Here is a 15,895-nt window from a genome sequence, read left to right as displayed (position 1 = left end):
TAACATCAACGAAACAAACAATAATGGCAACAGGAAAGGAGAAGAGGTAAAAACACAAGTAAAAAGCGAAAGATAAAAAGAAAAGTGAGGATAATAAGCGGTCTTGAACTTGTGTTTTAAAGTGGTTTATGTGTGTGTGTGTTTGTCTGCCGCTGACTGATGTGCAGCGACCCTGTGAAGTGAAAAACATCCTCGCCGGGATTTAAGGTGAGCTTAAAAGAGCAAGAGTGTGAGGATCTGAGGGGAGTTCAGCTCAGAAGCGGCGGGCATGTCATTAATACACTCGGGGCCGAGTCCATCAAAGTCCTTAACAGCTACTAAAAGAAACATAAAATCTCTTTTTTTACCTTTTTTAATACCTTTTTAAAACAGGAAGATGTGTTTTTCTCCACCTGGCTGCATTTGTTTTAAATGTGTTATTTTGTAGATATAAAAGCAGGAGCTATTTCAGCAAATTTAATTGAATCAATCCGACTTCATTTGTGTGGCACTTTTCATGCTTTCATGCATAGTAATGTCACATAAAGTGCTCTGAATATTAAAACAAAGCAAAAACAAACAAAAAAAGACAAAAAAAAACACTTAATAATAACAGGAGCTGAGGAAACTCAATCATAACTCATATGAATCTGCAATGAGGAAACACCAGAATTCAGAATACTCAAATAAAATGGAAGATAATAAAAGATAAAATAAAGAGAACCAACATGACCAACATGCAAATTCTCCACAGAGCAGCTTCATCTCTGGTCACATTTATTAAAAATACATCAGGTTGATATTACAGCCCGACAGATATATTGGCCTCCTGATATTATCACAGATAAAGTATCGGCATATATGTTGTCCGATATGTGTCTTTAAAGTAATATAGGCAGCATTTTATATATATTTGCTGCTTTATCTTCATTCATGTTAGATATATACTTTTATAGTTTACAGTGAAGTTTACTCTTTTTGTTTGCTGATGTCACAATAAGGTTTATTCCTAAAACTGTAAAATATGTCTCAATTACATATGTTTGTCACATTTGATGGATCATTGTAAAGTATATGTATTCGGCTAATATATCAATGTCGGAATTACTTCCCTCCATAATATCGGTATCAGTATCAGCCCAAGTAATTCAGTATCAGTTGGGCGCTAGTTGAAATAAACCAGAATTACATTTTTAAAAGGACTCCTATGCTTTGTGTGATTTAGTTATTTATATACTGTTAAAATGTTGGATGTTAAACATGGTCAAAGTTTGTAAAAATGCTCCTAATCCAGCACTTCAACCTTGCACTGAATGTTTCGTTTGCAAAGTTAAACTCTACTTCCTCCTTCCTGAAGCTGACCAATCAGAACAGTGTAGACTCATCAGGGGGCGGGGCCTTAAAGAGACAGAGGCTGAACTGAGAGGCTGCAGAAAGAGCCAGTATAAGATAAATAAAGAGAAATTAACTGTGACTCATGCCATCACCAGAATGTAAATGATATATTTAATATGTTTGCATGTCAAACAAGCTGAGTAATAAGATAATATAAGGTATTCCTCTATTAGTCCCACCATGGGGAAATTAGCATTATTACAGCAGCAAGCGGACAGTAAAGTAGAAGAGCAGCAATCAGAAGGAGAACAAGAATGATAAATATGTATGAAAAACAATAATAAAAATAATAGTAAAAAAATCTAAAAAAAAAAATTGTAATATTGGAATTGGTTGAAGGGTTATACTGAAAATCTTTATTATTATAATTAAAACAGCCATGCTAGTTAGAGGGAGACTGATGGCTGCCTCATGCTATACTGTCACTGTCGCCCATAAATGTTCCAAAAAAGCATTGATTGTCAGCATATAATTATCAGCACATCCTAGCTACTTTGAGTTCTTCTATCTGTCGTGAGTTTGTTAATAACATGCAAAGCACAGGACACAACGCTACCGCAGTGATTTGGGGAAAGCTTTAGCGGCCATTTGAGTCCATGTTGACCTTCCAGATGTACGTGTATTACTTCCATATGTTCCTGAAAGTAAGATTTGTTGGTTTTAAGGGTATGCAGATGCGGATGTTTGCAAAAAAGGAGGCACTGTGATACTCTTTAGACTCACTATAAACAACCAGCGTTGGTGTTTAAAAAAAATGCAAGAGGGGGAAGAGAAATGGACAGATGTGGAGAGTCGAAGGAGAAGTGTTTCAACCGCAGCCGAGGGGGAAAACAAGACGGGAGCGGCAAGAAAAGGCAATGAGATGGAAATACAGAGGAAAGACGAGAATTATGAGAGGCGAGTTCAAGCTGGTGTTTGTGTGTGTTTCTTTTTTTCTTTTTTTTGGAAAGTATAGAAACAAGAGATAGAAAATGGAGCAGAAAATCTGAAAGATGCACAGAGTGAAAGACAAGATTTCTGAAGAAGGAAGATAAGAGGAGTAAAAAAAAAAAAGAAAGAGAAATATAGAGTGGTTACAAATAGCTACACATGCACAAAATACAGGTGTAGAGTTAAGAAAGGGACACAGTGTTCAGGCTGTGTGCAGACAAAGAGTAGGATGGACAGGAAATTAATGATAGATGTGGAAAAAAAGACAAGACACAGTTGCTGGTGAGTTAATGAGAGGATGACTGGTGGTGGAAAAACTTGGGGAGAAAGTAGAGAGGAGAAGAAAGAGGGAGCGATGGGGTGAGATAAGAGCCGAGCAGAGGAGTTTATCTGCATTGCTGTACCACAGTCAGTGGAGCATTGTAAAGCTGTCAGCATAAATTCTCCTGCACAATGCAGATCTGAAAACGCATCTGCATTCCAGCAACTGCACATCCGCCACTGCAGAATTAATCTCATCCTCCTAATTTAATCTCATCCACGTAATTTTTAGGCGTCAACAAGCCCTAAACCCCGCAGGCGCCTGCAGATCTTTATCCGATTGCAGGATGGCCAGCTCCGTGGTGTGGACGTGAAAAAGGTTTGGGACTGCCATAGAGTTTGCATCTCCAGCAAAAGCTCCTCTTCCCCCCCAGATAAATAGAGGTTAAGTGAATTTATCATCTGCAGGAATTGAGGAAAAGCAGCCCGAATTCTTTATTTTGACCCACGAACATTAGTATAAAACCTCGAGGTCAGCTGCAGAATCCAACAGTAATGGGTTTTTTTTGTATTTCTAACAGGAAGAGGTTTGACAAATCGGTGTGGCGCTGCACCAGAATCAGCAGATCTGTGTGTGTGTTGCTTCTTTCTTACCGGGAAAGAAAAACTCAATTAGCAAAGGGGCAGTTAGGGCACAGCACAGTTGTCATTTCCAATGTTTTACAAAAGGACTTTTCTCTGGATGGTCACAAATTTGAATTTTTCATAGGATTTAAAGGCTTTAGATTCTCTTCAGTCGTCCACAGTGCTAAACATCTACACTGGAACGCCCGGACTATTGCACAGCTGTCAAAATAGCCATGAGGTATTTTACAGACAATATGTCGAAACAGCCTGCAAGACAAACAAAGAAAATGCGGCGTATGAATGACAAAACACTTCCAGAAACATGATGTACAGTAGTGTGACAAATACGAAAACACATTTATATTATAAACATAATTGTGAAAAATGCTCAAAACAACATGAAATATATTTAAATGTAGGTAGTTTGCTCATTTGTAACACTGATCTGCTGACATTAAAAGTTGGAAAAATGTCTGCGTGACTTATGACACGACTTTGTGATGAAGTGGAAGTTATCTTTGTACTGGATACGTGTTATAAAGCAGCTACAGGTGGTATTTTGGTTGTGCTAACATTGTTAAATCAGCTACTGACTAAAGGAAGTGCTGTGTTTCTTGTACCACACAGAATCTGTAATGGTGCCGCTAAGCCTTGCAGCTAACTTTACCCAGTGGTCACTCGTGGTATTGCAGTTGTATCATCTGCTTCATTATTATCTAAACATTATGTTTATAAAATGTCATACTGAAAAATGCCTGTTATTATTACCCAAAGTCTTCATATGTCTTTTTCTTTTGGTCCCAAACTGAAAGATAATCATTTTACTATTACATATGACAAAAAATGCATTAAATAATCACATTGGGAAGCTAAAACCAGCAAATGTTTGGTGTTTTTGCTTAAAAAATTACCAATAATCGTATGTCAATTGACTACTTGAATAATCAACTAATCATTGCAGCTCTAGATATATTTAATATGAACATTTTGTCACTTAAAAACTTTAAAAAGTGTCCTCATTGTCTTAATAAAGAGAGACAATCCTGGTAGCATGACATGACAACGTTCTGCTCTTGCTTTAAGATTTTTATGATTTGGGGTGATTGTAGCTTTTTCTGGATGTTGAATCTCTGAGTCATACAGTTTTGGCATCACACGCACTTGTCCTCCATATTAGGAGCTACTTACTGGAACTAAGCAGCTCGTAATTAGATCAAAAAGTACAGATCAGGTGAAGTACTTTAGGTTGTTTTTTCTACAGTCCAGTTCAATCTCGTCTGGTCAGTTAAACCCAGCTCTCCTCGGACCACTTCATTTCCGTCCCGGCCACTCCAGTTCGCTTCTGGTCACCGAAGGTCACTCCGGCTGTGAATTCATCCGCTGGAAATAAATCAGGCAAATTAAAATGGCAAACAGCGGCTCATTACAAAAAGGTCAGGCACATACAACATGCTGGGGTCACAGTGTTTCTTCCTGTCTCTTCCTCTGCGGTTAATGGAGCTTAATCGGCCTCATTATCGCGGAAATGATGTACGTGAGGTACAACAAATAAAGTAATAACAAATAACAAAGTATTCACACTCTTTCAGTTTTCGGGGAATGACTGACGATCTTGCAACGACTGCAAATAACCCCTGTTAACATTTATACTTCAAAGCACCATGGAAACTGCCTTCGCCAGTCAGTGAGTCAGTATTTTCTGTCCACTCGACAATGCCGCTAACTGGAGGCATTAATTTGTCTGTCAGCTGTTGATAAAGGGGCTACTGACAGCGGAGGCATCTTCTTCTTTTTTTTTTCCTCGATGCTTTGAAATGATGACAGTGTCAGTGGAGCAAAGCATTTGCATCCCTCTCAGACCATTAAATCTCACATTTTCTGACCATGACAGCCTTCTGCAAACTACCTGCAGAGATAACCGGACTGGAGTTCTGCAAAGGCTTGAAACTGAGACCCAAACCAGTCCGTACCCAAGCCTGTATCTTCATTATTTGCCACAGTGGCACACCAGCACAAAACATAATGTGTTATAACTTCTACCAGCTGATTAACTGTACAGTAGATTAACTTTACCTTTTGGTGAGTATCGATCAGATCAGTGTAAATGATAAACCCAAAACATCTTTCCCATTTTATTGCATATCTGCCTGCAACACATGAAAGGCATTGACACAGACGACTGGCAGAATCAGAGAGAGAAAAATACTCCCAAGCCCGAAGCTTTACGCATTGACTACTGCAACTCTTCACTGCATGTACCTTCAAACCTCTGCAGATGATTCAGAACGCAGCAGCACCTCTGGTCTTCAAAACAAGTTCAAAACAGCACATATCACCCCACTGTTCATATTCCTCTACTAACTCCAAGTTGCTGCCAGCATCAAAACCTCAAAACCCTGACACTTGCCTACAAAATAGCATCTAAATTAGCTCTTGCCTACTTCAGCTCCCTCATTCAGGTGTGCACTCCCTCCTGCTCACTACGCTGCCTGGTACTATCAACACAGCTGGGCTCTGAGTGGTTAGCCAGATTCTTCTCTCTTTACCAAAGTCTGTTTGATCCTCAGTGTCTCTCTTAGCCTTTAAGAAGAACTCCCTCTTTCACAAACATCTCTGCTCCTGTTGGACTGAAAAAAACAAGAACACTCTCCGATGAACTCTATGCATTGCCTGTTGGCGTCTACATCCTATCAGACTCAGACTTAGCTCTATGGCACTTACTCATGTTGTTGTCTCCTGATTAGATCCTTTATTGTGTTGTATCAAGTCTCAGATGTATGTCGCTTTGAATAAAGACCATCTGCTAGATAGGATTGTAAATTGTAAAAAATGATCAGAATGCTTCATTTTAAGCCTGACAGCAGATCAGTTTATTTATTTAATTCTTTGTTTGTGGAACCATGTACATATTGACTTTAATCTCAAAGAGAAAAGATGCATTGCACCAGAGTGTAGCCACTGGCTAGTTTCCATCTGCAGTCCCTGTGATAGTCCGACATAAGGACTACAAACACTAGAAAGGGAAGGGTAGGAAAACATAGATGAGTAGACACATAATGGCACTAAGCAGTACCATAACACCAAGGAGACTAAACAGCAATGACTATAGACAATCAATACAAGAGCAGCTAAAACATTAAATAGTTCCAGATGCTAAAAAGTCCTTCTATACCCGGCAAAGTGCACACAGAGCATACATAGCGTCCACAAAAAAACCTAAACTAGCCTCCCCAATTACATGTAAGGATATACATGAGTTCAATAGCATGAGAAAACATGACAATAATAGATAAAAAAATCTAAAATCACAGGGTTTCTATGGCACTGCAGACTTAGTTACTCCATTTCAGGACCTGAGAATGTGTTACTGGCAGTGATTTCTCTCTCTGAGCTGTGTTTGATCCTGACAGGTGGGGGGTGGGCTGCGTTTTTAAAGGTTTAAGGTCTTGACTTGTGATCAGATTTTAAATACCAACAATACTTCATCTGGAGCAGCGAGTCAAACACTGAGGATTTCTCTTTCTTTTTCAGCCTCATTAAAGCTTTTTGACTGTGAAGCTGCAGCAGGAATCACACACATTGTATTGTTGTATTGTTCTGTGACCACCAGGCATTTTTCTCTTAAATCTTCTTTTTTTTCCTCCTTCTGTTTTCTGTCACAGTGTAGCACCTTCCCACTGCTGCAAAATTAAGCCTATTCACATCCTCCACCAACCAACAATAAGAGGGTTTTTTTTTTTTTATCCTTCTTTTTATTCTTCATGTTAAGATGACAGAGCCTCCGAAAATATCTCGATGTGCTCCGTCAGCGTTTTCTCCCCTCCTCCCTTGCCGCATCCCTCAAACCAATTACAGCCCTTGTTGACATGCAGATCTGTATCACGGCTGCAATAATAGGTTCAATTTACAGTGTCAGACCGAGTCCAAACCCACACCTGTGACATTAGCATATCTGTCATCATCAGCAAGATTTGGTTCTTGGTGAGTCTGTGTGCTGGTCACCAGATGTGAAACAGGAGATTTACATACTGAGTAAAACATCTGGACACCCAGGTTTTTCAGGAACTGTGACTGTGTGTCAGGGGTGTTTAATTAAAATTGACTGACGTCCAATTTGTGAACATTTCCTCAAGTGAAGGTCCAGAACATCATAATGTCCGTGTTATTTTTCAGTACCTTGAGGTAGCATTGTGGTTCCGTTAGCATCTGTGTCTAGTGGGAAACATTGTAGACTGTCAAATTAATACAGTAGAATTAATTTATTAGTATTAACACTGAACTTGTGGGATTCAACTAAATAATGGAATAAATAACATAAGAATAAGCTAAATACATGACAATAAAGGCAAGACACTTAACCCCAACTTGCTCCCGTTGCTGTGCCAACGGTGTATGAATGTGTATGAATGATTAGCTTCCTCTGATTAGCACCCTGTGTGGTAGCTCCTGCCATCAGCGTATGCATGTGTGTGAATGGGGTGAATGAGTTGTAGTGTAAAGCGCTTTGAGTGGTCGAAAAGACTAGAAAGGCGCTATATAAGTACAGTCAATTTACAGAAACTTTTGATTGTGCTTCTTCTTCGAGTCTCTGCTCGTCCGAATACACGGTTGAAATAGAAATGCTCAGACAAAATTTAACAATCCTCAATATTTAATCAGTTACAGGTCCGGGTCCGGATCTGGACCTCCGTCCGCCTATTAGTGACCTCTGCTGCATGTGAATATTTTTTAGACAGCTTGATTTCCAAAATGTATCTGTAATGCGATATTCGATGTTGTGGTATTTTATAGTAGGAGTTAGGAGAAGTGAGGTTTGACTTGACATTTAAGATAGGATCACACTATTTTAATTAATTGATTCATTGCTTAGAGTCATTTTCTTAAGAAAAGAAAAAACTATTTTCTGATTCCAGCTTCTAAAAGGTGAATATTTTCTGGTTTCTTTGGTTCTCTGTGACAGTTCGATTAATACCTTTTGGGTTGTGGACTGTTGGTTGGGACAAAACAAGACATTTGATGGGCTTTGGGAAGTATTTGTCATTTTATAGACCAATGGAAAAAATAATCAATGTAAAATTTCATTGTGTTGTATTTTTGGATTATTTATATCAAATATCTTTTGTAGGGGGGGGGGGGGGGGGGGGGTTGCATGTAGAGGGCCTCCTCATGTGTACAGGTGTAATTTTATCTGTTGATTTATTTATGCCAAAAGCAGATTTGTCAGCCTATTGATTATGAATTAATTCCTCTAAAAGATCAATACATGAGGTTATTCCTTTTGCTGTTTAACTATGGTTTGCTGCCTTTTTTTTCTTTGTTCTGGAGAATATAATGTCTTCATTATGTGTTTGTTTGCACCCATTGATTAAGGATGAGGAAGAACATGAGGACATTTTTGAGACAAATCCAATTCTATGAGTTCATCCTTATCAGCAAATGTCATGTCAAGATGTAAGTCTTTAAAGTCTGATAGTTGACAAAAAAATTGAAACAGCAACTGAGCATTTTTCTACTTTTGTAAGCACCAGACTGACATGTAGCTGAATATGCTGAGCCTGCCTGCACTCGTTGCTTTAATGGACCTCCTCAGGTGTTTAAACCAGCGAGAAACAGCTGGAAACGAGCATCTGTACAAACAGAAATTTGCTTTCACCGCCGTTTTACTCTCCGAGCACCTGCAACTGATGATTTACAGACATAAAATGGAGCTGGCTTTACATTTCCACCCCTGACTCATTGCTTTGATCATTTCTTGGACGGGAAGTTGCATCTTTCAAGCATGTCTTTTCTTTTTCGGACCATTTTGACCACATTTGCAGATTGTCACCGTTCATTTTGACGGCTCCCTGCTGCTTGAAACTCAATTCAACGCTGTGCAGGAAAATGTGAAACACTCAAAATACATCATCTGCTTCAATGTTTACTCTAAAAAATGAACAAATGGGGGACAATTACAGTGCGAGACGTCAATGCTGTAAAATAAACACAAACACACACACACACACACACACACACACACACACACACATATAAATGCAAACAAGGAGAGCCTCTAAATGTTCTCCAGGAGGCAGTGGTTCATGAGGATTACATGCATTAACAAGACAAAAGCCACTAATACTGTGGGATGAGGCTTATCTTTGGTCTGTATGTTTATTGTGCTTAATGTATGAAGAGTCGCTAATCTTAGCACTGCTTTAACTTACTGCCTGTCCGTCACCGTTTCTCACTCTGTCAGTTCAGTTCTTGTTTTTTTCACGGAGGGGTTTTTATCTTCAACGAAAAGACACCCGCTGTACTGTAAACCTGCTGTCTGCTGGTTCACTGCAAATCTTCAAATGTCAGAGAGAATTAGGGGGGAAGATTACATGGTTCAGTCGTCTTAAAAAATATAGATAGATATTTTAGGTCTTGAATGCAATTTCAGAAGTCTGAAAATAGTATTTTAAAAGAGTGCTGATTTAGCGTCGCACTCCCCTGACATTACTGGAGTCATGATGGAAAGTTTATCTAAAGAAAGATTGAGAATCGATGCAGCAGAATCAGAGATATTTTCTTCTTCTGTGTAGTTACAACGTCACATGATCCCCCAAAATCTCCATTAGTCCCGTTTCCATTGAAGAAGTTCCGGGTATAACCAGGCGGGGAGTTCGGGTCCTCTGAAATGATGCCAACGCGGAAGTAACTTAAAACTGCATTCTATCAAAAGGCCACCAGGGGGCGACCGTTTCTTCTCACTTGATTTATAACCTCAGTAAACACTTTCAAAATGTGTTTATGGTCTCAATCGCTAGTTTAAAGCCTTCTTCAATGCAGTATGATGTTCATTTGTGAAATTTTGGCCTCCCTGATTTTATATTTGACGATAAAGCAGGGTATGCATTAGGGCGTGGCTACGTCGTGATTGACAGGTTGATTGGTTCACAGGTTCAGGATGGCGCCTCATGCTCCTCCTGATGCCCATATAAGTAGAGTCCGTTTTTTTTTTTACCCAGCATGCACCTGAAATTTTCAAGATGGCGCTGCTCAGATCCGAAACTATTCGCTTCCAAGCAGCAGTCCACAAACCAATGGGTGACGTCAAGGATGTTACGTCCATTTTATATACATTTTATGGGTAAAACTTAGGAGGCGGGAACTTTACAGGAACGTCCTCTCACTCGGTCCTCTCAGCCGTTGATAGGACCCACCGGACTCTGGAGGTGACATAATCATTCTGCAACACGCTGACGGTCACGGCCCCGTAAAATTACCCTGAAGTTCCTGCAGTGGAAACGACCCTATTGACGTCTCTAAATCAGTGTATACATTTTTTTTTTGAGAGTCACGATCCTTACAAAATGACTCATTTTACCATCAGAACTAATTTGGGTGAATTGCCACTTTAAATGCATTAGAAAAAACATAAACATTTATTATTGTAAAGGAAAATCTTTCAAAAATCATTTACTTTGACTAAATGACGAAATGATTTGATTTGATAAACATAATGATTACATACACTTTAAGTTAATGTAATATTGTGATATCTAAATTGATTTTGTCCACATCAGGCTTCAAGTTTACTCTCTAAAGTTCCTCTCCCTCTTTCTCAGTACTTTACTTTATTCACGTCTGTTTCCTGCTGCTATGTTGATGTTTTTCTTTGTGGTCTTCTTCACTAACTTCCATCTTTTTTGTCTTATTTTCCTCCTAGACTGTCCAGATGAATCCCATGACACAGCTGTACTACAAGAAGGTCAGTCAAACACACGCACACACACACACACACACACACACACACACACACACACACACACACACACACACACACACACACACACACACACACACACACACAGGACAACATTCAGCTTGTGCTGGTTTGCCTCTTGTTATTTAGCAGTGAGAGCTGGTAACCCTCTTAAATGGAGAGCAGGCGGCCGATATGAAGCCGATCTTCATCAGCTCATAAACAATGGATGATAATTGGAGAGAAGTGGTGGTGGTAGCGGTCTTTGTTGAGGAGGAGAAATCACAGGATGATGTCATTTCATTTTCATTTCATTCAGTGGGGATTTTACACAATCTGCTGTTTATCATTCTCTCAGACTCCATGTGTTGTTTTGTTGACGTATCGCATAAACGGTTGATTCAGATTTAGAGTTTAAATGGAGTGTAAACTACGCCCGTCTGGCACCATACTGATCAGGTATTAGATTTCATCGTAAAGCTACTGTAACTCTCACTACTTCCTGTCTTCATCCTTCAAATCCTTTTGGAAACATACAACTAGATTAACCCCAATTAAGGCCAGATAATAAAAAAACAGGAGTGATAAAATCCATCAATATGATCTCTTTTTTTCGGTTTGTTCTATCAATTTTGTTTTTCTTATGATAATCATATGATATGATTGAGGCAAAGCCAGCTAAATATTTATTTTTATAGCACATTTCAACAAAAAGGCATGCTTTAAATAAAACATCAAATGCATCAGGACAGAATATAAAAGCAACACATGGCATTTAAATAGATTTAAAAGTGTTAAATTGGAAATTAAATTAACCTTTACATACTGTTCAGAGTCAAATTTGGCCAATTTGTGAATTGTAAAAACACCTCATACACATTTCTTTTAATCTGGACTATTCCTAATGTGACCCACAGTTTACAAAAATGGAGATAAAATGCATATTTTTTTACGTTTGTGCAGCTGATACACATTTTAATATATGCAAATGTACAAGTTTGACTTGTGTTTATTAAAAAAACATTTTTAAAAATCAGCATTCAAACTATGCTAAAGATCTTCTGGACCATAAAGGAGGGATTGTGAATGCCTTTCCCCCCATAAGATCAATCAAACATTTATTAATGAGTGATGGAGAATTTATGAATGTGAATTGGTGTAGAGACTGATTGAGTTAAAATATAAACAGTAAGTGAGGGTTAAGCTAAAATAGAGTAAGACGGATAAAAACAGGAGAATAAGAAGTTACAGTGCAGTGTGAGATATTAATCCCTTAAAATTTGGATTTAATAAAAAGCATTCACAGTTTTCACATCTATGTTAACTCTCCATGTACAAATATTCAGTTAAAGTAAAACACTCTTTACTTTAAATTGCACAAAAACAACTTTATCCTAAAACTCTACAGCAGTACATCTCATATGTAAATTGGTTGTAAATCACAATATATTACATTCCTGCCTAAGATATGAGATGTGTATGTAAATTAAGGGAGTAAAAAAAATAAACAACCTTTGAGTGTGAATTAGACGAAATGTTCTCACTCCAAACATCTGGAGTCTGGTAATTACTGATAGAGCAGAAACACACAAACACTCATACAGGAGGTCTGACAGTCGATCCGTCATGTAGCTGCTCTCACACTTGACTAATTAAATCATCCACGAGCCTCACTTTCAGCCACTCGTGTTATTCATATTTTTCAGTGTTTGCTTCACATGGCAGCTCTAACGTGATGAAGGGTTTCTACTCATAAAACATCCGCCGGTGCATGAAAATCAACACCTGCTGTAAATAACAGACTGTGTGAGAAGTCTTACGAATAAATAAATAACAAAAACATCTTAATTGTTTCATTTATAAGCCCGCTTAAGCTCCAAAACCAAACAGTAAAGATTAAATATTTACAACCACGTTTACCAATGTGGCTCTAGAGGCGGCAGCGTCAGTCTGAGTCTGTATAATAACTCTGTGTGTGATGATGATGATGATGATGATGATGAAGAGCACAAACTACTGATTCAAGTCTATCTGGTCAATATGAAGACAAAACTAACTAAATGTTGAGTCTAAATAGTGAGTTTTTCCGTCACACATTCACACATATTTGGGACTGACTGAGCCATTCATCATTGAGTCTATTATAGCCATTTATTTATGAGTTTTTGCGACATGTAAAATCTCAAATTCTTCCTTTTTTTTGGTCCGACTTTGACACGTTACTCCGATGAAGCAGAGAATAAACAATCAATCATTGAATCACACACATCCTGCTGCATCTCCTCTTCTTATCAATGTAGTTTCTAGATCACTCATTTAACATTGTTCTGATGTGATGCAGCATCTCAGCTCATTTTCCCTGAAGCTTTTAGTAGTATTAGTATTATAATATATCTTAAAAGTGTAATAATGTAAAAGATACTCTTTATTTTAGGTGCCACACCTGGCCTAAAAGTCCTTAAAGATCCTTTCCAGATGTGTTTTGGGACATAAAAATACTCAACTTTTAATAATAATATAGATTTTTACCCCAAAAATATATTCAGTGACTTTGTTAAAATCCTTAAAAGTACATCTTCTACTTCCTCCTTTAGTGAAAAAACATCTTGAATCTATGAAAATGCAAATATTATATATAAGATGTCTCTTACTTCAGTTTAAGTGCACTGGAGGCTTCAAAGTTTCCACAATCACACAAGATGTACGATCATCATTCTGCAAAGAGAAGAGAAAAAACATCCAACTGAAAAAAACAAGAAGATTTCATTCATTTTTCTTGTTATCAGGCTTTTTAACTAAGAGAAGCTTTTCAGAAGAACACAGTCCATTAGCGACTGTCAGAAATGAACAAGTCTGCCTGCAGCACTTCATAAATCACTAAAGATACTTAATTAGATAGAATGAAAACAAATTGTGCTTTGAGGGAAGCAACACTGGTGCTGATGTGTGTTTTTTTTCTTCTTCATGCCTTTTGTACTTTTTGGATTTAACTTTTTCTTTGTGTTGTTTTTTTTAGGCAACGTTTTCGCCGTACCGCGACCGCATCCCGCTGCAGATCGTCCGGGCGGAGGTGGAGCTGTCTGCAGAGGAGAGAGCCTACCTCACTGCAGTGGAGAAAGGTAACATCCATCCATCCATCCATCCATCCATCCATCCATCCATCCATCCATCCATGCATCCATCCATCCATCCATCCATCCATGCATCCATCCATCCATCCATCCATCCATCCATCCATCCATCCATCCATCCATCCATCCATCCATCCATGCATCCATCCATCCATCCATCCATCCATGCATCCATCCATCCATCCATGCATCCATCCATCCATCCATCCATCCATCCATCCATCCATGCATCCATCCATCCATCCATCCATGCATCCATCCATCCATGCATCCATCCATCCATCCATCCATCCATCCATCCATCCATGCATCCATCCATCCATCCATCCATCCATCCATCTATCCATCCATCCATCCATGCATCCATCCATCCATCCATCCATGCATCCATCCATCCATCCATCCATCCATCCATCCATCCATCCATCCATCCATCCATGCATCCATCCATCCATGCATCCATCCATCCATCCATCCATCCATCCATCTATCCATCCAGCCATCCATCCATCCATCCATCCATCCATCCATCCATCTGTTCATTTTTATCACCAGCAGCCATTTAACCTCCCGGGTCAAATTGACCCCGTCTTTTTTGACTGTTCCTTCTTTACTCCCTTCCTTCCTTCCGTCTGTCCTTCCTCCCTCCTTCTCTTTCTTTCCTTCCTCCCTCTTTCCTCCCTTCCTTCTTTCCTTCCTCCATCCCCCTTTCTTCCTTCCTTCTGTCCTTCCTTCTTTCCTCCCTCCCTCTTTCTCTCTTTCTTTCCTCCCCCCTACCTTCCTCCCTTCCTTCTTTCCTCTGTCATTCTTTCCTTTCTTCCTTCCTCTTTTCCTTTCTCCCTCCCTCCTTCCTTCCTTCTTTCCTCCATCCCTTCTTACCTTCCTTCCTTCCTTCTTCCCTCTGTCCTTCCTTCCTCCCTTCCTTTCTTCCTTTCCTCCATTCCTTCCTCCCTCCCCTCCCTCCTTTCCTTCCTTTCCTTCCTTCCTCCCTCCCTCCCTCCCTCCTTCCCTCCCTCCCTCCCTCCCTCCCTCCCTCCCTCCCTCCCTCCCTCCCTCCCTCCCTCCCTCCCTCCTCCCTCCTTTCCTTCCTTCCTCCCTTCCCTCCTTTCCTTCCTTCCTCCCTCCTCCCTTCCTTCTTCCTCCCTTCCATCCTTCCTTCCTCCCTCCCTTCCTTCCTTCCTTCACTCGAGGACAACAGGAGGGTTAAATGCTTCCTGCACACCTTTTATACTCAAAGTCTAGATGGAACAACATTTCAAGAGTATCCAACAACATAATAGTGACTTTATTTTATTATTCATTATATTTTATTCATCATTTATTATCTTTTATTTTATTGGGGTATGAATTTTTAAATATTTTTCCTACCTCTGGTGTTTCCTCATTGCAAGATTCATGAGTTATAATGGCGTTTCATCAGTTCCTGTTTTTATTTTATCTTATTTTTCAGTAAAAAACTAATAATAAACAGGAGGATTTTGATTTAAACATTAAAAAGTGGATGTGTTATAATGAATTGTTGCTGCTAAAAGTTAAAGATTGATTGACGAGGAAAGGATTGGTTCAAGTCTACATAAGAAAACATGATTGGATTTTGATATAAGAATTCAAAGAAATAGATTTTTTTTGTATTTCCTTTTTTACATATAATGTTAAATAGCTGCACAATATGATCGTGGATGTGATCTAAAAGGGTTAAAAAACAGGCATTTTTTCCACTTCATCTGCTCTTTAAACAATGCTGAGTGGACACTTCCTGCTGGCGGAGCGGAGCGGTGGCAGCAGCTGGTCGCTCAGACCGTAGCGAACGGTTCACAAATGTCATCTCAGCAGCAGCGGA

General features: G+C 39.1%; 1 protein-coding gene across 1 annotated transcript in view; it reads left to right on the top strand.

The window, feature by feature from the left end:
* The first annotated feature begins 10,897 nt into the window (after positions 1-10,897).
* The window catches only part of trpc5a (transient receptor potential cation channel, subfamily C, member 5a), an 80,705-nt gene continuing 75,707 nt past the window's right edge, over positions 10,898-15,895 (top strand). Inside the window, exons 1-2 of the mRNA XM_062444909.1 lie at positions 10,898-10,930; positions 13,941-14,043. Coding sequence (XP_062300893.1) covers positions 10,898-10,930; positions 13,941-14,043 — 136 coding nt within the window. The remainder of the gene's footprint in view (positions 10,931-13,940; positions 14,044-15,895) is intronic.

Source organism: Scomber scombrus, chromosome 23 (assembly GCF_963691925.1).
Source record: "Scomber scombrus chromosome 23, fScoSco1.1, whole genome shotgun sequence".
Classification (NCBI taxonomy): domain Eukaryota; kingdom Metazoa; phylum Chordata; class Actinopteri; order Scombriformes; family Scombridae; genus Scomber; species Scomber scombrus.
This window is presented reverse-complemented; position numbering and strand designations above follow the sequence as displayed.